General features: G+C 39.1%; 2 protein-coding genes across 3 annotated transcripts in view; both read right to left on the minus strand.

Annotated features, from left to right (window-relative positions):
- The window catches only part of LOC148426834 (serine/arginine-rich splicing factor 6-like), a 20212-nt gene extending 19884 nt beyond the window's left edge, over nucleotides 1–328 (minus strand). Inside the window, exon 1 of the mRNA XM_088409149.1 lies at nucleotides 161–328. Coding sequence (XP_088265275.1) covers nucleotides 161–267 — 107 coding nt within the window. The 5' untranslated portion in view covers nucleotides 268–328. The remainder of the gene's footprint in view (nucleotides 1–160) is intronic.
- A 1126-nt stretch (nucleotides 329–1454) lies between these two features.
- Nucleotides 1455–27149, minus strand: eif2s2 (eukaryotic translation initiation factor 2, subunit 2 beta). Of its 2 annotated transcripts, none has more exons than XM_088409150.1 (9): nucleotides 26973–27149; nucleotides 19997–20177; nucleotides 19811–19911; nucleotides 19602–19731; nucleotides 14285–14385; nucleotides 13478–13626; nucleotides 13345–13401; nucleotides 13181–13266; nucleotides 1455–1855 (listed from the first exon to the last, which is right to left on the minus strand). In XM_088409150.1, exons 1-9 carry the CDS (start codon nucleotides 27033–27035, stop codon nucleotides 1680–1682), a joined length of 1044 nt encoding a protein of 347 aa, XP_088265276.1. In that variant the 5' UTR covers nucleotides 27036–27149; the 3' UTR covers nucleotides 1455–1679. The 2 variants fall into 2 exon arrangements, with proteins under 2 accessions (XP_088265276.1, XP_088265277.1); XM_088409151.1 differs by lacking the exon at nucleotides 26973–27149 and adding an exon at nucleotides 25202–25324.

Raw genomic sequence — 27149 nt, forward strand, 5'->3', positions numbered from 1 at the left:
TTTAAAATTATGTAAATTTTGTGAAACGCGACCCTGAATCCAAAGCTCCCAAATGTGGGGGAGATGGTGTGTGTGTGGAAGGGGGTGGGCAAAAAAAAAAAAAAAACAACACTTGAAGATTTAGCGTCAAGCCAACTCGGACCAATGCAAGAATCCTCACCCGTTTTTTAAATCCACTTCCAAGAGCTTTCCAAAGCTGCCAAAAAAACGCTGGACGTCCTTTTCACGGACATGGTAGCCAAGCCGTCCGATGTACACACGAGGCATGCTGGACGGGAACAAATGTTCTCCCGCTTGCGAAGGCCTGCTGTTGGGTTTTGCTACTCCGCTGAACCGGAAAAAAGTCGCTGACGTCACATGGTTTAGGGTCACAGCCAATAAAAGACAACCAGAGCGTAGCAAACGTCGGATAACTTCCGCCATGAAAACTTCACACTAAAAGCGTAAAATTCGATTGGACTCGAACGAAACATTTTCCTGTGAGTTTAACTAAAAGAGTTTAAAAGAAATAATAATAGAATAATAGAAAAAGAAGCATGTGAGTTAATTGTTGCTAAGTGTTTAACTTAAGTAATTTACAGCGGTAAAAAGTTAAGATTTGGTCTGTTATAAATTGTGTCATGACATTATTTTTCATGAAAAATTAACAACTCGGCTATCTTAGTTTTCTTCATATTTTTTTTATTCTTTCCAGCTTCGTTTCCATATAAATCACCTTACTTCGCTCATGGTTAAACAATTAAAATTTGAATTAAGCACTAAAATGCACAATACCAGATTGTAAGCAGTCTCACAAGCGATCAGGTCTTTAGGCAGCCATCTTTGTGACCCAGTGAAGCTGACCAAGAGCAGACCAGTATTTTATGACTGCGGCTGCTGCGAGACTTCAAAGGATTTAAAGCGGTAACTGTTCAGTTACTACATATAAGGTTTAGTAATTTAAGATTTTTGTAGAAATGTGTACTGAAGTAGTGCGACGTCTGTGACAAGTGCATTTGTTACTTGTCTGTCTGGCATGCAGGAAACCGTCACAGCACGTCACAATGTAGCTTTTTTTTCCGCTGGAAAAAAAATAAATCTGTGATGTACTGAGGGCACAATAGGCAAGCCATGAAGTAGCGAGGAATCACTGTGTGTCTGTCTATCTATCTATCTATCTATCTATCTATCTATCTATCTATCTATAAAATCTGTGATGCACTGAGGGCGCAATAGGCAAGCTGTGAAGTAGCGAGGAATCACTGTTTATATATATTTTTTTTCTTTTTTTTTTTTCTTTGACTCTAGAACAGGGGGAAATGTGTGAAGGAAGCCATCACAGTAACAAGCATAACATGATGGCTTTGCTTATCAAAATACTTTCACATGGGGTGTCTTTCGCCTCATCACTCTTTTCAATACATGAATGTTCACGGAATTGAATCTGAACTCCTCGAAAAAACTTTGAGAAGGGCTTCGATAAATTGGGTTTTATTGCAGGAATAAACAACAACAGCAAAAAAGTACGCAGGGCCTTAAAATAATCCAGATGCAGACATGGGATCTCATGCCATTATCAAAGCAAATTCACCCGCACCTCAGTGGATTGAGTCCTTTTTATGTTCTTGTCTTTAATGGGGAATGCTTCCTGGGGTGGCCTTGAGCCTGGCAATGGCAGGAGACAAGGAGGCCGGCGCCTTTCAGTTGGCTTTGGCGCGGAGCTGCGCCCTCTTGCCTGTCACGGCCTGGAAACCCGTCTTGATGCTGGCCACGGAGCAGCGTGAGTGGCACGTCTCGCACTGCAGGAAATAGAGGCGCGTGTCCTTCTGCAGGATGGTCTCGGGGGAGCGGCACGTGTGGCACGTCACATATTCCTCTGAGGGGTGGTGGGTAACAAACGAACATGGGATTGAGTGGGGCCACGTCTTCCATTGCAATAGAAAAACTGCGCTTCTATTTCATGTTGATTACATCACTAATTTCACGTGCAAATCCTAACTTTCAAAACATTTGGACACCTGCTGCCGAATAAAGATGATGGGCACCGGATCATGGGCACTCAAGGCTGCGGTCACGGCTCAATCCCTCCCTGGTTTTAATTGTAAAACGCCAGCAAGCTGATTGGCCAACCGTCAGTGCAAAGGTGATTTCTTTTTAACTCTTTCAGTGCGAAGCGGAAAGACAAGTCCCAGAGTGCCAGCAGACTTCAATGTAGCTTTCAAAGTCAAGATAATATGGTGTGCTATGTCTTTGTACACACAGATAGAAAGATTGGATTACATTCTTTACCTAGAAAAAACAAAGATTATAGCTTATTGTGTTCTTCACTTCACTTCGAAAATAGGTAATTGAAGATATACTAAGCTATTTTTGACAAAAGGAGAAAATGAGAAAATGAGTGCAAAGATGTTTTCTGCACACCAGTGACTTTGACACTCGAATTTTTTAGTTTAATGGCATCTGAAAGCTCTCAACAGTCCTTCCCTTCGCTGAAAACATGAACAAAAACAGAAAGGTAAAGCGGAACAGTTTACTTCTAATTACTAATTTGTTCCGGAAGTAATTATGCAATGTGAATCTTTCATATGTAGAGTCGCTTTTTCATCTAAATAGTCTAATCCGTTCCGGGCCCACAAAAAATGCTTTAAATCCTTTAAATGAATATTGTTAAATGATAAAAAATCATCAAAAATGGTAATAAATACATATTAGAATTACATAGTGTAAAATAATAAAAATATATATCATGCAAATAATAATAAAAAAAAAACTACTAGATAATAATCTTATTTATATTTTTAGTCTAAGAGGTTTACTCTTTGGGGGGGCACTGAAGAAGCACTCGTCTAGACTAACAGAGAAAACAAAAATAAATTACAAGCAAAAATGTGCATGCATATACACATATACACATTATTATGTATACATATATACACATTATTATGTATACATATATATATATATATATACATATATATATATATATATATATATATATATATATATATATATATATATATATATATATATACACACACATATATATATACACACATATATATATACACATATATATATATACACATACAGTGGTACCTCGGTCCTCGAACGCCTCTATACTCGACTAAATCGGTGCTCGACCAAAAAAATCAAGTAGGTAATGCATCGGACCTCGATCAGATTTTCAGTGCTCGACTAGCCGAGCCGAGCCGAGCCGAGCCGAGCCGAGCCGACCCGAACGCGCTCCTCGGCCCTTCTCGGCCAGCGGGTAAGCGCCAGTTCAACTCAGACCGGCAGCGGAGTAAGACGTTTGTTCGAGTATTTCTTCCCGGATTTAAACTTTTTCGTGTTGCTCGAGCCCTTAATAATGGGTCCAAAGAAAGACAGTGAGAGACAGGCAAAGAGGAAAACAATGAGGACCACTATTGAACCGAAGAAGGAAATTATAGCAAAATATGAACGCGGTGTACCTCGCGTCGCAGTTAGCTAGCGTCATCATGGAAGGAGTAACTCCCTCCCGTCCTCTCCACATCCATTCCTGTATGCCATCAACCACTCTCCAAAACGTGAGTAAATTATACAAAATGGTTTATAATGCTTTATTTATCTTTATCTTTATCATGTACTGCTTGTGCACATTTACTTGTGCACACATACTTTCCATTATTTCTTATGGGAAAATTGCTTTCGGTGTTCGAACAAATCGGTGCTCGACCACCACCTCAGAACGGATTATGGTCGAATACCGAGGTACCACTGTATATATATATATATATATATATATATATATATACACACACACACACACACACACACACACACACATATATATATATATATATATATATATACATATACATATATATACACAATATATATACATATACATATATACATATATATATATATATATATATATATATATATACATATACATATATACATATACATATATACACATATATACATATATATACACAATATATATACATATACATATATACATATATATATACATATATATATACATATACATATATATATATATATATATATATATACAGTGGGCCCCCGGGTTACGAACTTAATCCGTTCAGCGGCTACGCTCGTATCTCGAACTGTTCGAGAATGTATAACGGGCAATCCAAACCCATGTTAATTCGTGAATGCGTGCTACGCGCGCAACAGCCTTAGGTATAAACATCACAACATTCCTCCCTTCCGTTTTTCACTCATTTTCTCTCCTTCCTTCCATCCTGTGCCATCAAGCTAGATAAAGGCGTTCGGCCAATAGCATATCGGCATTTCTGTGACTGACGTGTGACGCCGGCCAATAGCATCTCCGTGAGTGAGACCGGGTGACCTTAATCGACCAATAGCATATTGGCATCTCCGTGACTGACTGATAATTATTCGCACTTTTTTTTTAAATGGTTGGAATGTATTGACAATTAATTAAAAAAAAAAACACATTTAAACCAATGACAATTCTTTGTCCTGCAATCGGCACATTTAATTTCATGTCAGCTGTTTTTCCCTTTAGCTGTACAAACACTACACTTAAATGGTAATATATTTAGACACCGTGAGTGAGACAGTCACTGTGACGTTGTAAGACCAATAGCGTTCACGCTACTGCCATAAGTATCTACTGATGATTTAGATGACGCATCTGCTAATTTAGTTGACGCAGTTAAGCGAGAAATATATTTACATACTCAACGGCCGGCATGTCGGATTGCTCGTAAGGCGAAAGGTTTGTTCGTAAGTGGGGGACAAAAATCTCCGTGATTCACGCTCGTAAGGCGAATTGTTCGTAAATCAGGGTGTTCGTAAGCCGGGGGCCGACTGTATATATATATATATATATATATATATATATATATATATATATATATATATATATACACACACACTATATATACAGTGGGCCCCCGGGTTACGAACTTAATCCGTTCAGCGGCTACGCTCGTATCTCGAATTGCTCGTATAGCGGGCAATCCAAACCCATGTTAATTCGTGAATGCGTGCAACGCGCGCAGAAGCCTTAGGTAAAATCATCACGCTGTATACATATATTAAGTGACATAATCTACTGTACAGTGTCATTAAATAACAAATACAAAGGAAAAATGACTTTTACCTTTGGTAAGACGTGACTTGTGCTGAGATAAGCAGAGATGAGCAGAGATGAATGCTCGAAGTCAATACGGTAAATCAGATATGCTATTGGTCTTACAGTGTCAAAGTAACTTTTTCAGTCAGGGTTTTCTCTACTTCCTTCCATCCCAACCAGCTGTGCCATCAAGCTAGATAAAGGCGTTCGGCCAATAGCATATCGGCATTTCTGTGATTGACGTGTGACGCCGGCCAATAGCATCTCCGTGAGTGAGACCGGGTGACCTTAATCGACCAATAGCATATTGGCGTCTCCTTGACTGACTGATAATTATTCGCACTTTTTTTTAAACGGTTGGAATGTATTGACAATTAATTAAAAAAAAACACACATTTAAACCAATGACAATTCTTTGTCCTGCAATCGGCACATTTAATTTAATGTCAGCTGTTTTTCCCTTTAGCTGTACAAACACAACACTTAAATGGTAATATATTTAGACACCGTGAGTGAGACAGTCAGTGTGAGATTGTAAGACCAATAGCGTTCACGTTACCGCCTTAAGTATCCATTAATGATTGTAGATGACGCAACTGCTGAATATGTTGACGCAGTTAGGCGAGAACATTTCTACATACTCAATGGCTGGTTTGTCGGAATGCTCGCAAGACGAGAGGTTTGCTCGTAAGCGGAGGACAAAAATCTCCCTGATCCACGCTCGTAAGGCGTATTGTTCGCAAATCAGGGTGCTCGTAAGCCGGGGGCTGACTGTATACACAATATATATATATAAATATATATACACAATATATACACTAAATAAATAAATATATATATATATATATATATATATATATATATATATATATATGGCATGCCGTTCAGAAAATTAATATTTGAATATATTGAGTGAAACCCCGAATATATTGATTGATGCTTGAATATATTGAATGAAACTCCGAATATATTGAATGAAACTCCGAATATATTGATTGAAGCTTGAATATATTGAATGAAACCCCGAATATATTGATTGAAGCTTGAATATATTGAATGAAACCCCAAATATTTTCATTGAAGCTTGAATATATTGAATGAAACCCCGAATATATTGAATGAAACTCCGAATATATTGATTGAAGGTTGAATATATTGAGTGAAACGCCAAATACAGTGGGCCCCCGTGTTACGGACTTAATCCGTTCAGCGGCTACGCTCGTAACTCGAACTGCTCGTATGACGGGCAATCCAAACCTTTGTTAATCCGTGAATGCGTGCAAAAACCTTAGGTAAAAACATCACGACTTTATACACATATTAAAAATGGGTAACATAATCAACTGTACAGTTAAATTAAATAACATATACAAAGGAAGAATGACATTTACCTTTAGAGCGATGTGACTTGAGCTGGGTGGAGGCGGAGGGGAGCAAAGACCAACCCGCATGGGTAGCACAGTTACGCTGATATGCTATTGCTCTTACAATGTCACAGTCACTGTTTCAGTCACGGTGTCAGTCACGGAGATGCTAAACCATATCATCCCCTTACATCTTCCTTTACCGCTACTAGCAATTTTAGAAGCTATGTCTCACAGATAAAGTTTGTAAAGTCTTCACAACATTCCTTCCGTCCGTTTTTCACTCATTTTCTCTCCTTCCTTCCATCCCGACCAGCTGTGCCATCAAGCTAGATAAAGGCGTTCGGCCAATAGCATATCGGCATTTCTGTGATTGACGTGACGCCGGCCAATAGCATCTCCGTGAGTGAGACCGGGTGACCTTAATCGACCAATAGCATATGGCATCTCCGTGAATGACACCGTGACTGAAACAGTGACTGTGACGTTGTAAGAGCAATAGCGTTCACGTTACTGTCACAAGCGTCAACTGCTGATTTTGTTGACGAAGCTAAGCGAAAATATATTTTCATACATAATGGCCGGCATGTCGGATTGTTCGCAAGACGAAAGGTTTGCTCGTAAGTGGGGGACAAAAATCTCCGTGGTCCACGCTCGTAAATCGAATTGTTCGTAAAACAGGGTGTTCGTAAACCGGGGGCCGACTGTATATTGATTGAAGCTTGAATATATTGATTGATGCTTGAATATATTGAATGAAACCCCAAATATATTGAATGAAACTCCGAATATATTGATTGAAGCTTGAATATATAGAGTGAAACGCCGAATATATTGATTGAAGCCTGAATATATTGATTGATGCTTGAATATATTGAATGAAACTCCGAATATATTGCTTGAAGCTTGAATATATTGATTGATGCTTGAATATATTGAATGAAACCCCGAATATATTGACTCAAGTTTGGCTGACGTGATCATTGCCGGCATCTTGTAGCCTGCTGCCAAATTAGCTAGTCAGCACGCAATTTGGTTGCAGCTATTTTAAAAAACGAGGATATCGTCAATGCACTGGCGAATGCATGCACAAGCCAAAATCCCCCACAGACCAGGACCCAATACCTTACTTCGGACAAAGAGGTCTAATCTCTTTTTAATCGCGGCAGATCTGGGCCTACAACAACAGGCCAGACTGCAGTTTCTCATGCCAACGTCAACATGCCATCAATGTCACAGCAGTGACCCATTACAGCTCCTCTCTACAATTTGCGCCCGTTCACAAGAAAGGGCCCAAGACAGAAGAGGTAAGTATTTAAAACGAGACGAAGACGCAGTGGAGCACATAAAGATACAGACATGCTACAATTTAGTTCTGATCTCCGCTAGGCATGTAAAGAAAGTGCGCAGTCAATAAATGCGCCTAGCTCGGCGACTCTTTGCCGGCTCGTGTTTTTGGCGACCTGAAGCGTATACACTTTTAGACATTTCCCCATATTATTCGTGTAAAGTTGAGGATGATGCCCAATAAAAAGGCACGTTAAACACATTCCACATAATAACATATAGGTGAGGCAGAGCAGTGTGTGGTCTTTGTGCACGTAGAGGTGAGATAAAAATAATCTTCATAGTAGACCTATTCACGGAACACTTTAGAGATGTTTTTATGCACCTAAATGTTTTGTTTGGTATCGCGTTCGGGTGATTAAATGAAGGTAAAACAAAAGTGCGTTATGGCACTGCGCTCTTACGCGGACACTAGAATTCTAGAGTTCAGGCTTTGGAGAGCAGCAGCGGGTGCAGCAAATGCACGAACAGAAAGAGAAGCTCGTGTAGAAACATTTAGAATCAACCACAACCAGGGCTTATGCGCACCTGCTAAACCTTAAACCTGCACCTGAAGATGGATGGAAGAAAGGAAAGATGGAGCAGAGGGAGCGAGAGAGAGAGAACTATAGGGAGAGAGAGAGAGAGATCGACTTTTTTAACAAATGAGTTGGTTAGTCCGCGATTAAAGAAAGAAAGTAAACGCTAGCTAATTTACTAATGCTGCATCAGAGTAATGCAGTGTGTGATGTGACTGGTTTGTCTGTCAGTTCTCAGTCATTCACCCTGTCGTTCAGCCTCTTCAAGCTCGTGTTTCTACCTCACACAGATCAGAAAGTCTTGATAAAAGTCTCCACAGTGTTAAAGCACTGATAGCTCTCTGTTCTCCAGGACAGTCACTATAAACAGAGGATCAGAAGCTCCGGAAGAAAAACACAAATATGTCCACAAGTTATCCATTAGTGACATTATGTTACAATAACACTTCACACATGATGCCATCTAGAAAAAAACAAGAAAAATGATGCCCACTCATTTTCTATTTTTCAATTACAGTATATGTGCCAGCCTACTAACTATAAGTATTGGTGAGACAGGAATCCTTGTGTTGTATTTGTCATATTTGTTCCTCTTGCATTAGATATTTGCAAGATTACCACAGCACACTATATTATGACATCTTAATTTGAAGTGCTTGTATGTATTGACACTACATCATTTCCTTTTACTGTAGTGTTTTCAAACAGTTATTTGAAAAAGTGGGCGAGAATTCAGCTTTTGTCCCCAGTTTCATATGCCCATATTACTGTTTCACGTACTGTGTTTTATCTCCCTTAGGTTACAAATCCTGCTGCCATGCTACAACAAACTAGTTGAGCCATCTTTTACCCCCACACAGACTTTGAATGGATTTTATGCACACTACGTCCAACCATGAAACTTCCTCTGTTTGTTCCTCGATATGCAATCATGAATCGTGCAACATCAGTGTTCTCTCTACCAGCATCACCCCTGACACAGTGTGGGAATCCAAATACATCCACAGCACCCTAGAAAAGATGCAAGGCAGTTGATGCTCAGTTGTCTGTGCAACATCTTAGAAAGGTAATGCAGTGACTGTAGCCATCAACTGCTCCATGATAAACAAATCCCCATGGATTTAATTTGTGGTTTGTGTCAGTATGCCTGAAATGAGAAGAAATGTACTATCATTATTATTATTATTAGGCTATTATTGTAATTATCTGTAAGAAAACAATCTTTACAAAATTAAAACGAGAAAAAAAAGACAAGGGAAAAAACCGATTGGTTGTTGAAAGATTTACTTTTTTTTGCATTATCTCACTATTGAATTACCTCACACTTTCGTATATTTTTTACAAACATTATGTGGCTTTGGTCTTATCAGTCTTTATGAATCCCATTACCGACCAGGGAAAAATAACTATTAATTAAATTTATAAAACACATACCACACTTCATTTGGGGGAGAGACATTGTAGACCCTCCGTTGAATTGCCCTTCATCCTCTCCAGGCTCGCCCCACTGGATCTACTGTCCTTAAACGCTCTCGTACCCGCCAACGCTGAACTCTGACTCCTCTACCTCTCAAACTACCAGTGACATAGGTCTCTCCAGAACCGGGGGTTTGTCTGATAATATCAGCAATAAGGCGATCCAGATCATCTTTTGTAATGTCAGTTAAACTCCCGTAATCCACCAGACTCCGTTGTGTCCTGTAGTTGTACAGTGTTTTAATGTTTTCAGACAGCATCTGAGATGTGGTGATCCAGCTAAATCCTAAATCTCGCATGTTAATCAGTTGAGCAGCGGGTATGTTGTACCTTCAAAGAGGAAAAAAAAATCGTGCTAATATGTTTATAAACATGAGAATAAATTGTCTTAATTATGATAAAAAAAAGTTTGTAGAGATTATTCTTGGCCTGCATTAGCCTCCATCCCCATACACTTGTTTAAATATTAGTACTCACGTTGGACTGTTAGTTCTGCCTAAATCTCTCTTAGAAACTCGTAGGGTCCTTCTAGAAGGATGCATAATGTTCTCTCAGCAATGTTTTGTTGAATTTTATTACTCATAAGAACTGAGTGACGCAATAACAGAGCTATGGTCCTCAATGTGACGTGATATATAGTTAGTGTCATTTGGAGTAGAACCTGTAGCAAAGAAGTGTTCCAGTTCAGTAAAATACTGGAATGTTTCAGCTGATGCCATTTTGTTAAGCTAGCAAATTCAGAAGGCGATCACCTGACGTGACTTGGGTTGACTCTTCAGTAAAGCTTCATTCAATATATTCAAAGTTTCATTCAATATATTCGGGGTTTCATTCAATATATTCATGGTTCAATCAATATATTCAAGCTTCGATCAATATATTCGGGGTTTCATTCAATATATTCAAGCATCAATCAATATATTCAAGCTTCAATCAATATATTAGGGTTTCATTCAATATATTCAAGCATCATTCAATATATTCAGGGTTTCATTCAATATATTCAAGCATCAATCAATATATTCGGGGTTTCATTCAATATATTCAAGCATCAATCAATATATTCAAGCTTCAATCAATATATTCGGGGTTTCATTCAATATATTCAAGCTTGAATCAATATATTCAGGGTTTCATTCAATATATTCAAGCTTCAATCAATATATTCGGAGTTTCATTCAATATATTCAAGCATCAATCAATATATTCGGGGTTTCACTCAATATATTCAAACATTAATTTCCTGAACGGCATGCCATATATATATATATATATATATATATATATATATATATATATATATATATATATATATATATATATATATTACACACACGGCCATGACAGTTATACAGTCAGCCCCCGGCTTACGAGCACCCTGATTTGCGAACAATTCGCCTTACGAGCGTGGATCAGGGAGATTTTTGTCCTCCGCTTACGAGCAAACCTCTCGCCTTACGAGCATTCCGACAAACCAGCCATTGAGTATGTAGAAATGTTCTCGCCTAACTGCGTCAACATATTCAGCAGTTGTGTCATCTACAATCATTAACAGATACTTGTGGCGTTAACGTGAACGCTATTGGTATTACAACCTCACACTGACTGTCTCACTCACGGTGTCTAAATATATTACCATTTAAGTGTAGTGTTTGTACAGCTAAAGGGAAAAACAGCTGACATGAAATTAAATGTGCCGATTGCAGGACAAAGAATTGTCATTGGTTTAAATGTGTTTTTTTTTAATTAATTGTCAATACATTCCAACCGTTTAAAAAAAAAGTGCGAATAATTATCAGTCAGTCAAGGAGACGCCAATATGCTATTGGTCGATTAAGGTCACCCGGTCTCACTCACGGAGATGCTATTGGCCGGCGTCACACGTCAATCACAGAAATGCCGATATGCTATTGGCCGAACGCCTTTATCTAGCTTGATGGGACAGGATGGAAGGAAGTAGAGAAAATGAGTGAAAAACGGAATGTTTTGAAGACTTTGCAAACTTTATCTGTTAGACATAGCTTCTAAAATTACTAGCAGCGGTAAAGGAAGAAATAAGAGGATGATGTTTTAGTATCTCCGTGATTTGCACCATGACTGAAAGAGTTACTGTAACACTGTAAGACCAATAGCCTATATGCGTTGCCGTATTAACTCAAAACGTTGATCTCTGCACCCTGTTACGGGTGGTATTACAGTGCTGTATAATGGTTGCTTGACAAAACTGCATGTCATGTTAGTCGGCGACCTCCCGACATGCTTTGGGACAGCGCCATTGTTGCAATTCTGTGAGTTGAAACCAACAGTGAACTGACGCTCGAACAAGCCATAAGTGTGGTGCCTAGTTAATACAACACACACAACCTCACCTCCGCCTCCACCCAGCTCAATTCACGTCGGGAAAAACAGCTGACATGAAATTAAGTGTGCCGATTTCAGGACAAAAAATCGTCACAGGTTTAAATGTGTTTTAATCAATAAGATGTCAATACATTCCAACCGTTTAAAAAAAAAAGTGCGAATAATTATCAGTCAGTCAAGGAGACGCCAATATGCTATTGGTCGATTAAGGTCACCCGGTCTCACTCACGGAGATGCTATTGGCCGGCGTCACACGTCAATCACAGAAGTGCCGATATGCTATTGGCCGAACGCCTTTATCTAGCTTGATGGCACAGCTGGTTGGGATGGAAGGAAGTAGAGAAAACCCTGACTGAAAAAGTTACTGTGACACTGTAAGACCAATAGCATATCTGATTTGCCGTATTGACTTCGAGCATTCATCTCTGCTCATCTCAGCACAAGTCACGTCTTTCCAAAGGTAAAAGTCATTTTTCCTTTGTATTTGTTATTTAATGCAACTGTACAGTAGATTATGTCACTTAATATTAATATATGTATACAGCGTGATGATTTTACCTAAGGCTTCTGCGCGCGTTGCACGCATTCACGAATTAACATGGGTTTGGATTGCCCGCTATACGAGCAATTCGAGATACGAGCGTAGCCGCTGAACGGATTAAGTTCGTAACCCGGGGGCCCACTGTATTTCCATTCATAAAATAAATAAATAAATAAAAAAAAGCTATTTGATACAAATTCTTGTCACTGGCACACGACCTAAGTATTTCACATGACGAAAATTCTCATCCACGGGACTGAAAGCGTTAACAAAAGCACATCCACGGCACTGAAAGAGTTAACAAAAGCGGTGCATAGGACATTACGTGTGCGGGACCTAACTCCACCATTCCTTACAAATGTATCTCATATGTTGTGTTAAGATCAAATTTGTAAGGAATGGTCCTCAGGTCCCGCGCACCAAATGTTCTATGCACCGCGAGAGGACACGCTCATGGAGTAACTGTAACTTGACTTACTGATATATCTTCTCAAGACGTTTTCTATCTGTTTCTGCTGAAATCTTCCTTTGATCACAAGCTGGTTATTACCGTCAATGGAACCGCTAAACAGACACAGAAAAAGACAACAAGCAGAATACGAAAAATGTCCTCGCAATCTACAACTAGGCTTAGATGCTGACCTGGTTCCGAGCTCAGCCAATAGGAAGGCGAGGAGATGTTTGGGCTGACGATGCAAGCTGTGGTGAAAGGGGAGAAAAATGAAGAACGGGCAAGGAAAGCCTTGAAATTTGCCTTGAGCAGAGGGAGGCTCACAGTTTGCAGATATCAGTGAAGTTGACAAAGGAGGTCTTTTTGGTTCCCACTCGCACCACTTGCGGGGGCTTCATCACAAACTTCCTCTTCTCTCCCGCCACCATGTCGGGGTTTTTTTCCCTCATGATGTTGAAAACTCTGTTGAGGAGCTAACAAACACACAGACAATGATTGCAAAAGCTTTCTTGCCATCCACTCCCCAGTTTTATTGTTGCTTAGATCTTTTCCGAATCAAATGATTTTTCGCAAGAAAATAAAAGAAACAATGTTTTGTTTTGTTTTTTTGCATCTGAACCTAACACTTTCTTTTTCCCCATTTGTAGGACAGATAAGACCCTTGAAAAGGACCTTGCAAAAGTGTCCGTACAGTTAAAAGAATTGAGAGCTGATGGAATATTTGTATATAAGTTTTCATTCAAAAGCACATTGCTTGCACACCTATTGGCACTTAGGCGCACACACACTCACAGACATAAAGAATTCCTTATATGGTATTACTGAGAAACTTGTGACCGCCTTCTCTGTAATTTTTGGAATAAAACAAAGAGGAGAGCCCGAGATCACGAAAAGACCTTGGTGCAAAAGATCGTTTTATACGCAGAGTCATGCCTTTTCTCCAGTCTCTTGGTATTGATAACTCTCACAACAGAGTTCAATGTGTTCTCTTATGTGTTGAAAAATAAACAAATCCCAGGTTGATCACCCCCAAACAGATTGCGTTGGAGCTCAGAGGTTCAACAAGCGTCTGAATACGTATCTGTTTACTGTCCAATGCTCTTCTGTTTGAGACAGTCTTTGTGTGGTCACCTCATCGTATGTGTAGTCCCTCTCGGAGCCGGCCCAGGCCGGTCCGGCGCCGGAGCTGAACGAGATGCCGTCATTGTTTTTCGCCTCTTCGTCTTCCAACGCTGGATCATGTCACCCAACACATTTGGAATGCATACAGAAGATAAATAAGATTATTGTCACTATAATAAAAGGAATAATCCATTGACAAAACCAAACTATTTGTTTCTACGTATAGTTACCGTTTATGGTTCTCATCAGCAACCTGCTAGCACATAACTACTACAAAAATGATGACAGCAATAAACACAAATGCAAAATTGTAGCCAGCACCATTGCATTGAATGTGCTGCAATGGGCAGCATGGCTCGGTGGTAGAGTGGTCGTCTCCCAGCTGAGAGGCTGTGGGCTCGATCACCCGACCAGCAAAACCATGTCAAAGACACTGAACACCCAATTGCTCCTGATGCTGCATCATCAGTAGGTAAATGACTAGTTGGTGTAAAGTGCTTTGAATACCCAAGGTAGAAAAGCGCTATATAAGTGAAAGTACATTTACCATAATTTTGTCTAAAAAGAAATAACCGATTACCATAATTTCCGCACTATAAGGCGCACCGGATTATAAGACGCACCATCTATGAATGGCCGAGTTTCTAAAAAACGCCATATATAAGGCGCAGAATAGATCCAGATCAAGCCATGCACTTGTGAACGCTGCGGCGCAATTCTTTTGATTTTCCCCTCGGCATGCATTATATATTTTTAATCAGCTATTTCGTTCAGGAGCACAAAGAAGTTACAAATAAACAAAAGTCAGGAAATGTAAACGCCAAATGTGCAACGGTATGAGTTTGGAGCCAAGCGCAGGTGAAGGCTGGCGGCGCTGTCTTTTTAATTTTTTTCTCGGCGTCCATTATATATTTTTGACCCGCTGTTACGATATGGAGCACAAAGAAGTTAGGAATCAACATGACAAACATGCAACGGTATGAGTTTGGAGCCAAGTGCAGGTGAAGGCTGGCACCACTGTCTTTTTTATTTTTTCCTCGGCGTGCAATATATATTTTTGACCCGCTATTACGATATGGAGCACAAAGAAGTTAGGAATAAATGAAAGTCAGGGAAATTTAAAAGACAAATATGAGTGTGGAGCCACACACTCTTAAGTCCTCAAAAAAAAAAAAAAAAAGATTGTGTTGGGCCTGCAAATCAAGTGAATTAATCGCGCCAGGCTATGTCGGCTTTAATACCCTCGGGCCAGGTCGGTTTGAACTGTATTTTTTCGGCATAAACTATAGTTTATGCAGTCAGCACACGATTTGATCCATATATAAGGCGCACCAGATAATAAGGCGCAGTCAGCTTTAAAAAAAAAAAAATGTTTTAAATAATAAATCTGGCTTTTGGGTGTGCCTTATAGTGCGGAAAATACAGTAATTTATGTACTTTCCAGACATTTTTCAAAGTAGATTCAAATGCCAGACATTCCTGAAGTGCTCATGTGCATTAAGTAACGTTTGCAACACAGTTGTTAATATTAGGCACCATTCCACATATAGTGTCATGACCAAATTGGACACAAAAATGCACTGGTTCTTTTTGGACAAATGGACAGACAGACAGATAGTTCGACAGAAAGAAAGAACACAATATGACGTACAATAAAAAAGATGGTGTTGCTTCAATTGACAATCACACGGTAAAATGTGGAGTGTACGTTGTACTTTGTTTGCAAGAATGTTGTCATTTATGATAATATGCCCCAAATGAGTTTGTTTGTTGAGCCAAAAACTTGTGACTGTGGATAACATGCAAGCTAATGTGAGCATGTTCTATAGTGGTGCTTTTTTATGTGTAATGGGTAGAAGAATAACTTAGTTATTGTAGTGAAATCCTGCTAAAATATGATTGTATCACCTCTCTGTATATCGTTGATCCTGCATAAGTGGTACTTTGTCGCCCCCTATGGTTGCCTTTAAAAGTGTCAGGAAGCCGTAACTTCATCACAGTCAGCCGAGCCTTCTGCTGTGGTTTAAGTTATATAGTTCGGTGCCCTCCTGATGAAGTCTTATAAAGTACATTAAAAAGGCTAACATGAGACTTGTTGTGAGAGACCCAGTTAAGTGACAGCTTTGGACATGCTGTGCTTCCGTTTATATCAAGTTTATTGCTCACCTTAGTTGTACTATTTATTTTTATAATGAAAACAATTTCATCTTCCTTAGACGCCATATAACAGTGGAGGGGCTTAAACAAAGTGTCCTGTGCTGTGTACCACTCATTCGCAGATAAATGTCATTGCACTTTTATTGTAAATATCACTTATTCAGTTAAATACGGTTCAAGTTCAAATCGCACTGTATCTGCGCCATTTTGAGACCACACAAGTGGCCTGTTTTATTTTGTTCCGCTAGAGAGCGCCATTGTGCAGTCTAACAATTCGTTTTGGCTGCTGTCTGTATTTCCTATTTTATTTCTTTATAAAAACGATAAAATGGATGTTGTTGGAAAAAAAACAAGATAAAAACAGATTACATTGACTACATTGTGGAGCACTTGTGTTAAAAATAACACACAATAAAACCACTATATGATCACATGTGAAAAAATACTGCTAAAATCCATTGTAAAAAGACATCTTTATGTATGTAAAATATTCTGAGATGTTTGTACTAGTCACAGTCAGCCGAGCCTTAATAACAGTGGGGCTTAAACAAAGTGTCCTGTGCTGTGTACCAATCATTCGCAGTAAAGTGAACCACTTCATTCAACCCTGTCGTTTCTGTGTGGTGTGTTCATGACGGGACAAGTCCACATAAAAAAGAAAAAACCCACCCGTTACATATGTGTTAAGTTCGCTAGCGTTTTGGTTTGTGCCAGGTCTTTCCCTTTGCTATGTTTGAGAGGAGAAGTTGTAAACCATTGTAAAAAGACATCTTTATGTATGTAAAATATTCAGAGATGTTTGTACTCGTCACAGTCAACAGACCCTTAACAGTGGAGGGGCTTAAAGTGTCCTGTGCTGTGTATCACTCATTCGCAGCAAAGTGAACCACTTCATTCAACCCTGTCGCCTCTGTGTGGTGTGTTCATGACGGAACAAGTCGACATAAAAAAGAAAAAACCCAGCCGTTACATATGTGTTAAGCTTGCTAGCGTTTTGGTTTGTGCCAGGTCTTTCCCTTTGCTATATTTGAGAAGAGAAGTTGTTTGGCGGAAAAAACGGTGTCAAAAGGGGACCCAAAAAAAAACGTTCCAGTCCACGTTGTAAGGTGAAAAATACCTAAGGCAGGGACGTCGTAACCCAATGACCCACTGTACATACCGTGTTTTCCACACTATAAGGTGCATCCAAAAGCCTGATTTTTTTTTTTCTTTTTTACAAGCTGACAATGCGCCTTATAATCCGGTGCGCCTTATATACAGTCGAACCTCTACATAGTGAACTTCAAGGGTCCGAGGAGAGAAGTTCACTATGAAGAGAGATTCACTTTATAGAGGTTTTCCTAAAATGTTCAGAATTCATTGATGAAATATGTGAATAATTTTTTAATAAATATGTAAATAATTTTATATACGTTTTTTTAAAAATAAATATGTAAATAAATGTACATTAAACAACTTAAGTTGTTTAAACACTAAAATCTAATGCGGTAAAACTAATGTAAAAACATTTTACATTGAACAAATATCTTTATTATTATTCCACAAATCGCATTATCTCTTCTCTCTTCTTCAGAATGCCACATATCGCAGCAGGCGAAGCATCGTACTCCTTTGCAATGGCATTCTGCTTCACTCCACTCGCACACTTCCGAATTATGTCGCACTTCTCCTCCAACGACAAAGGCTTTCACTTCCGACTTATAGATCTAGCATCCATACTTTTCACGGCAGATTCCGACATCTTAGAATTTTCGGAGGGATGACCAGCGGAGAAACGCGTGCGCAGTGGACGGCGGACGAAGTGAAAATGCAAGAGAAAGTCGCGGCGCGCGAGAGTGGCTAGGCAGGGAGGAAATCCCGACAGTGCGCCCATATTTACAACTTGACAATTTTCGATAAGTTCAGATATTCACAATATAGAGGTAGATGCTGTCAAGGGACTGACTAATAGCATCACTATGAAGAGATTATTCACTATGTGGAGTTTCACTATGAGGAGGTTTTACATACACGTCAAATATAGCTGTTTTGCAAGGGACCGTAAAGATTCGTTCACTATGAAGAGAGATTCACTTTGTAGAGGTTCACTATATAGAGGTTCGACTGTATATGTCGTTTAAATTTCCCTGACTTTCCTTTAATCCTAACTTCTTTGTGCTCCATAGAAATAGCGGGTTGAAAATATTTAATGCATGCAGAGGAAAAAAATAAAGACAGTGGCGCCACGCCTTCACCCGCGCTTGGCCCCAAACTCATACCGTTGCATGTTTGTCGTTTAAATTTCCCTGACTTTCGTTTATTTGTAACTTCTTTGTGCTCCATCACGAAATAGCCTTTCAAAAATATATAATGCATGCCAAGGGGAAAATCAAAAGAATTGCGGCGCAGCGTTCACAAATGCGTGGCTTGATCTGGATCTATTCTGCGCTTTGCGGCTCCTGTTTAGTAGTTAAATAGCATTGTCCGTTTTATCTGATTGTTTTTAAATAACAAATATTTCTTAGTGTAATATTCATGCAACGCTTATATTGTATGAATAAAGTTTATATTCTATTAATAAAGTTAATAAAGTTTGCTGATTGTTTTAAATACATTCCCTTTAGTAAAGCACCATCTAGTGGCTGCATAACGCAACTCTATCTAGTGGATGCATAATGCAGCCTCAGACAGTACTTTGGTTTCAACTCTATGTGCGCCTTATAATCCGGTGCGCCTTATATATGGCTCTTTTTTTTTTTTTCTTTTTTTTTTTTTAAGAGACTCAGCCATTCATTGATGGTGTGCCTTATAATCCGGTGCGCCTTACAGTTCGGAAAATACGGTAATAGATTTAATCAATGTTATTTGTGTCAGTTTTTGAAAGATACATATATAATTCCCCCACGCCCGGTCCACAATAAAAATCTTTGCGTTGAGTGGTCCGTGGTGAGAAAAAGGTTGGAGTCCACCACTGGTTTATAGGACGCACTGATACTTTGGAATTCATTTTAAGAACAGGAAGTGTGTCGTCATCCAGACATTAAATCCCAGATACTGCAGGTATTAAATCAATACTTAGGTACATTAAGGTCTTTAAATCCCAGATACTTAAGTATTAAATTGATACTACGTAGCTGAGATTGAAAGTTTGGACTCAAGGGCATGGTCTCCAAAAAAAAAAAAAAAATACCGTCATCCTTTTCAAGAGGTTCGCCTTCATCAAAATCCACTTTTTTGGCCTTCTTTTTTTTGGCAGGAAGCATCAGGTCCAAATTGTCCTCCTCAAAAACATCACTCTGTTCTCCCTCAATTTTCAGCTCCTGGTTTGAAGAAATAAGAAAAAGGTGAATTTAGAAAGTAACAGTCAAGACGACACAAAACGAGTGAGACGCAGCTTACTTTCATGCTCTCCTCGAGATCATTGTCAAAGACCTTCTTGGGTTTCTTCTTCTTTTTCTTCTGGTTGAAAAAGTTCAGGTCATTGAGATCGTCGGACGTTTCTGGGAAAGGCGTTCCGGTTAATCAAGCCGTATTGAGCGTGAGCTTTTTGCGGCTAAAGGCTGTGCACACAGTGGACGATTCAACCTTTCTTCCTGCCGTCGTCGTCATCCACGTCCAGGTCCTTGTCATCGCCGGCGTCCAGTTCCACCTCCCTCACCTCAACCTCTTTGACCTCCTCCCCTCCGACGCAGTCTCCTTCCTCGTCAAGCATGAAGGGCTTCTTCTTCTTCTTTTTTTTCTTGGTCATGTTGGGATCGAAAATCATCTGAAGGAAACAAATGTGAATTGAGGGTCAACTTTTGCAATGCCTCACTATAATGCTGGTCTGCTATTGGTCAGCCTCTCCTCGCGTTGATGGTGGTCTGCTATTGGCTGGCCTCACTTGTTTAAAAATGGCGGAACAATAAAGCTTTGTTCAATCGTGAATGGTTACAAAACCGAATTTATGGTGTATTTTATTGGTTAATTCAAACTTGAATGCGTTAGCCATGGGTCCCAAGATTGCTAGTGATGTTAAAGAGAGAAGTAAGAGGATGATTTATATGGAAAAGATGCTGGAGATAATCAAGAAATACGAAGCTAGCCTAGCCTACGCTTATGCTGCGTGCACACCAAACGCGAATATTCACGTTGCTACGCTCATTCGGAGGGATTTCTGTCGCTGTTGTACTTTTTGTCTACTTTTTTGTCACACGAAGAGAGGAGAGGGGAGTGAACTTGCTGTGCGCTTTACGGTAGACCCGGAAAGAAGAGCATTGCTGAGGGCTTTCACTTTTTTGGGATGTGGCAGAGCCAATGTTTTCACCGACAGCACCTTTATTCGTCTTTTTTTTTTAACACTGCGTGTCCCTCGCTTTACGGCAATACCCGTCTGCTTAAAAAAAAAAAAAAGTTTCAATCAAGTGGCCGATACTGTGCTAAATACTGAGCTGAAAATGCTGCACTATTGTGAGCTTAGCACAGTAACAACGGTTCAACAGCTATTAAAAAAGGAAGCAAACATACCAGTTGTCCCAACGCAAATGTCAGTCTGATATCTCGCCAAAACGAACAAGACTGCTGTATTTGGACCCAGATGGTCTTATCCATTCTAAACTTTATATATTTGATGGGTTTCCAATGCGGAAGGTGCGAGCGCCACCTATGGTAGCCAAAAATATAGCATTTTTTAAACGTTTTTATGTTTAGCCTAGCCCTTTGAAGTAATATCGCTGAAATTAGGTCTGACAAGCCTCTAGACAGCCCCGCTGACCTCCACCAAATTTTACGAAGTTTCGATAATGGGTGTGGCCTCTACGCCCATTTTCATTCCGAAGGTTTATCGGACCAGTAAAAACTGCTGTAATTTGACCCAGATGATCTGATCTTCTCACAATTTCACACATTAGATGAAAATCTTCCCCTGAAGACATCGACAAACTTATATTCAAGTTTAAAGCTAGCGCCACCTAGTGGCTGCAAAAAATGTCATTAGTCGAAAGATTGCAGTCAACCCTGTTTGGTTTGACCTACAGCTATGAAACCTTTTCGACATATGTAGGATTGTAAGACCTACAAAAAAGCAAATAGTAGTGATGTGCTAAAATGTACAGAATAATTGTTACGAATTTTTTTAATGTGCAATTTTGCCTCATTCTTAGACATTAGCTGGTCTAAAACTAGTGCCTTTTTCTCTTAAAGGATTCACCCGATTAACTTCTACGTTGGCATGGACTATTAGCAGATATAGCGGCACAAATATGCCAAAAATTGAGAAGATCCCATGACTTGTAAGATGTGGGCGGAGCTTCAAATTACTTTGAATATTTCCTCCGCCAAGAGTGACAAAAACCTTATTAACTCAGCTGTTTCATCTTCAAACCATGTGAAACTCTGCAGGGACTTTAAAAGTCATGTCCGAATACAGCTATGTGATAAACGTCCAAATAATTTACAGCGCCATCTAGTGGCGGACACACATCTAATTGTTTACACTTTCATGTACTGTGCAATGCCTGTTAGACTAAATGAACTCAAAAATGGTCAGAAAAGCTATGACAGTGGAAAATGAAGGTTCTCAACTTTTATGACTTTTCCCTCGAGGGCGCGCCAACTCAAAGTCCGATGTCTCGCCAAAACGGTAAAAGTTGCTGTAATTGGGCCTAAATGATCTGATATTTGCAAAACTTCGTATATGGGATGGGTGTCCAATGTGAAACACAACTACGAGCCTATTTTTTAATCATAGTATGAGCGCCACCTAGTGGCAGCAAAAAATATGCCTAATTTTAAGGATTTTTTTTTAATGCTTATTGATCAATAATTACCAATATATTGATCAATGGCTTGGCTGTTTGTTGTGTAAGAGACACAAAATCACCACACATATCTTTCACATCCCTTCCTTTATGCAACAATCTCTGGTTTTCAAATATATCCCTTTGCCTAATTTTAAGGATTTTTTTTATGCTTATTGATCAATAATTACCAATATATTGATCAATAGCTCGGCCGTTTGTTGGGTTAGAGACCCCAAAATCACCACATATTTCTGTAACATCCCTCCCTTCATGCTACAATCTCTGGTTTTCTAATAAATCCCTTTGCCTAATTTTAAGTTTTTTGTTTTTTTTTAATGCTTATTGATCAATAATTACAAATATAATGATCAATAGCTCGGTTGTTTGTTGGGTTTGATGCCCCAAAATCACAACACATATCTTTCACATCCCTCCCTTCATAATAAAAAAATGGTTTTCTAAAAAATCCCTTTGCCTAATTTTGGGATTTTTTTTTTTGCTTATTGATCAAGAATTACCAATATATTGGTCAATAGCTTGGCTGTTTGTTGGGTTAGAGACCCAATTTTAAGGATTTTTTTTTTTATGCTTATCAATTGGTTGGTTTAGAGACCTCAAAATTACCAAACACACCAGTCACATCCCTCCTTTCATGCTACAACCTCTGCTTCTATAATATATCCCTTTGCCTAATTTTAAGGATTTGTTTTATGCGTATTGATCATAATTTACCAATTGATCAATGGCTCTGAGGTTGGTTGAGTTGGAGACCTCCAAATGACCACACACATCTGTCACATCGCATCCTTTATGCTACAACCGAGTGTTCTAATAATTCCCTTTGCCTAATTGTAAGGATTTTTATGCTTATTGATCAATATTTAGCAATATATTGATCAATATCTCTGGAGTTGATCGGTTTAGAGATTGCAAAATCAACACACACATCTTTCACATCCCTTCCTTCATGCTCCTTCATGGTTTTCTAAAAAAATCCCTTTTAGCAAAGAGATTTTGTATTGGAGGTGTCGGAATAACGCCCAAACTTGTGACCTCCTTGAAAGGACTGTATTTAACACTGATTCAAAGGATCCTCAATCTCACCAGGTTGTCGGGCCAGAACATAAAGACGATGCACACTCTCATGCCACTCCTTTTTTGGTATATAATGTTCTATTAATTTATCTGGGTTTATTTATGCTTAGTTTCTGTACAGTATGTGTATGTATATGAGTGTGAAAGCATAAAAAATGACTGTCCGTTATAACGATACCTGCCGACTGACTGGTGAAGGAGCAAAACAACCTATGCCCGTGTAAAGTGTAAAGAGTCCTGATTGGTGGTGAAGGAATGAAAAACAACTTGTGATTGGCTGCTTGGCGGTTGCTAGGAATAGCACATGACCATAGGAGAAACATGTCCAGACGTAAATAGTAATAACAGAAACAATTCAAAGACGAAATTGTTAATCAGAAACTTCTTAACAGATTTTTTTTTTACCAGAGGTTTTAGCATGAAGAGAAGGATGTGACAGATATGTGTGATGATTTGGGGGTCGCTAATCCAACCAAAAGCAGAGCTATTCATCAATAGATTGACAAATTATGATAAATATGCATAAAAAATCCTTAAAATTAGACAAAGGCATTTATTAGAAATCCAGCAGTTCTAGCATGATTGGGGGGATCTCATTGATGGTTGTAGTGATTTTGGAGTGTTTACCCTAACTCAACAAGGGGAGTCAGTGATTCATTATGAGGGTATAAATTATTAACAAGCATTTAAAATAAATCACCAAAATTTAACAAAACAATTTATTTGAAAAACGACAGTTGTAGTATGATCGTGAAAACGTCATTGATGTGTGCAGTGATTTTGGACTCCTTATATTAAGCAATATTGGAGCCATAAACAAATATTGAGTTTATTAATGATTATTACGAACAAAACGTCCAAAATTATATAAACGCTTTTTCATCCCAAAGCACTGTTGTAATATGATCATATTAATGTCTTTGAAGTGTTCATTGATTTCATAGTCACAAATTGTGGCGTTACTGTTGGTTTTTTTTTTTTTTTGGGTTCCCTCTTCAGCTAGTAATTTGCAGACGGTCCCTGCGCACTCGCCCAGCCTCTGCTGCTCGTAGAGATCAATGGCGTCTTTTCAGAGAAACAGACGATTTAAATCTTTCACCAATGTCTTTTTGCCATTGTAGCTAGTAGTCCATGTTATGATGGAGGAACAAAGGCATCATTGGTTGTTTCGACAACGGTTTGGCTGAGAAGTCTTGATCGCGAAAGTCCGAATCTGCCCATATCTTGCCAACTTTACTTAAGTATTATCGATGTGGTAGCACTGGAAACACTCAAAAGCTCAGCGGTTTTGGTGATCAAAGCTCCTGCCATGCGAGCTCCAACAGTTTGGCCTTTTTCAAAAGCAGTTAGGTCAGGCATTGCAAATAAATATCAAATAAATCTGCTACATAATGGATAATATACACTTAAGTAGCAAGAACAATCTATTCACAGTGAATATATACCAATATAATGAAACTCGGATCAATATGTTAGACTGAAAATAAGACGAAGTACTAGAAAAAGGAGTGTTCCAATTATTTTGTCCGACCTCTGCATGTATTCGACAGCAGCCAGACACGAGGGAAGAGAACGTTGGCTCGTTCAAGACGCAAACGCTAACGCAAGTTAAGCTATTACGTTGCACACGTCCATTTGTCCATTTTCCAGGAACGACGACAAGTCAAATGGGCAAAGCATGGTGAAAGCTAGCTTTCAGCAAAAGAACGCCAGATCAGTGTTGTTATTAATGTTGCGCTCCGGCTCGGTTGTTGTTAGCTTCTTGGCAGGCGCCATGTGACGCGAGCCCCATCGCTGCCGCCAAGGCCCGAAGTCGTCGTCTTAACAACCTTTGACTCACAATCGTTGCCCCGAATTACTAACGCGTGTGTGTCAACGCCCGTGTGTCAAAGTCAAGTAAACGGGGGCGACCTACCTCGTCTCCAGACATGTTTGCGAAAACACCGCTGGCTACTTTTAATTTATCTGTCGGACATCCAAGGCAGGTTATCTTGCGTCAGCACTAGCGGGGGAGTGCGCATGCGTCGCCGACATATGACGTCACTGAGAGGCGACTCCGTGTCTTTTTTTTTTAATTATTTATTTACAAATGGCACTCATTCTAACAACTCAGTCACGCAAATGTCGAAATCGAGCAACAACAAACAACAGGAATAACAGCATACTCGAGGTACGTAAAGAAAATAAATAAACAAAAATAAGGCACATTCAGTCAACAAATAAATTACAATTTTCACAAGAAGTCCTTGTTTTCACAGCTTTCGAGTTGCAATGCTTTAACGTGTCCAGGTAGGCTTTCAAATATGATTAGAAGACAACAAAACTTGGTTTATGCTTGGCAAACTTGCTGACATGTATGTGGAATTTGGCCAACAAACATACAACATTAAGAACATAAGCTTTTTGGTATACTCAATTTTAAAGCATATTCGGGTGTTCAATTTTCTATCCAAGAATAAGTTCAGGTCACACCAAAAAGTCTTACTGAATGTACAATCCCAAAAGAGATGGAGCAGCGTCTCCTCTACTTGGTGACAGATGGAACAACCCAGCCCAGTCAGCCCATATTTAACAATCCTTGAATTGACTGGATAACATCTGTGCAAAATTTTGAGGGACACTTCTCTCACCTTATTGGTAACAAAAAAAGTTCTAGGGAGTAACCAAGTCTTTTTCCAATTTATATCAGTATAAGAATTGTTCCATACAAATACAGATACCTGTTTACTAATTGAATTCCTTTGGATTAGTTCTCTTATACAGTTAATTATTTGTATTTTTACTCAGAAAATATAGATCAGAGATAATTGTCTCGTTGATACCAATCCCTTCTTTTGTTATAGAATGCAAAAGCATATGAATCCCAGAAGGAATAGCGTCAAATGCAATGGCATATTCTCCTGGGAGTATTGGAATGTTATACTCTGCTAAAAATTCAGCATAGGTGAACATATGACCCTCCTCGTTGAGACAGTTGAGAAACAAGAAGTAACCCATTATCAACCCAATTCTTAAAAAATAGTGACTTGCGCTTATAACAGATATCCTTATTGTTCCGTATAAAGTATTGGTGAGGAGAAAAATTATATTTGTAAACCAAAAACCAGCACAACAGTAGCTGCTTGTGAAAGTTGGACAACTTAGCAGGAAGTCGATCTATACTGTAATTGCATCTTAACACAAAGTTCAATCCACCCAAGGCTTCAAAGATATATGTAGATATAAATTTCAAGACTCGGCCCGTTGTAGTCAAGTCTCTTTGAACCCAAAGACAAAGCCTTTGATTCAAGGAGGATATCAGAGGGTTAAAATTATCATTAATTCTTAACTTTGGTCCTTATCAATAATAACACCAAGATATTTTACTTTTGTCTTAACTGGAATACCCAAGATCTCCGAATCATTACATGTTTTAAAGGAAAGTAGCTCACACTTGGTTAGGTTAAGCCTGAGGCCAGAGGCTACTCAAAATGGGTTTAAAAGGCTGACTGCAAGATCAACCTGAGTCCTATCCTGTAAAAAAAGTTGTGTCGTCAGCTAGTTGGCTCAGAGTGATAACTCTTCCTGCAATGGATATAGCCTTTATACTACTTTGATTAATATATAGTAAGCTATGTTGGAACTTCCACATTTGTTCGTAGTTTTGATTGCGGGCCCAATTGAATAATAGTATATTGTTTACATACCTTTGTGAAAGATTCCTGCGCGTTCGGGTATGAGCCAGGATAAACACACATGCACACGTTCATCGCGTCAACAGCACTTCGAAGATTTATTATTACCAAATTGTCTAATGCAGTTTACAAGCCAATTGTCCAAAACAGAGCTCTCTGGATCATTCTCGTGTCATGGTGAGAATGATG

The sequence above is a fragment of the Hippichthys cyanospilos genome, chromosome 2, assembly GCF_059441005.1.
Source record: "Hippichthys cyanospilos isolate Australia breed blue-spotted pipefish chromosome 2, RoL_Hcya_1.0, whole genome shotgun sequence".
NCBI classification, from domain to species: domain Eukaryota; kingdom Metazoa; phylum Chordata; class Actinopteri; order Syngnathiformes; family Syngnathidae; genus Hippichthys; species Hippichthys cyanospilos.

Excerpts from the sequence above, each read along its gene's own strand:
- eif2s2 (XM_088409150.1), bottom strand. The coding sequence starts at position 27,035 with ATGAACGTGTGCATGTGTGTTTATCCTGGCTCATACCCGAACGCGCAG. Across the intron at positions 20,178-26,972 it reads CGCAGGAATCTTTCACAAAG|ATGATTTTCGATCCCAACAT; the intron begins GTATGTAAACAA and ends TGTTTCCTTCAG. Across the intron at positions 14,386-19,601 it reads ACCTCTTGAAAAGGATGACG|CGTTGGAAGACGAAGAGGCG; the intron begins GTATTTTTTTTT and ends GACATGATCCAG.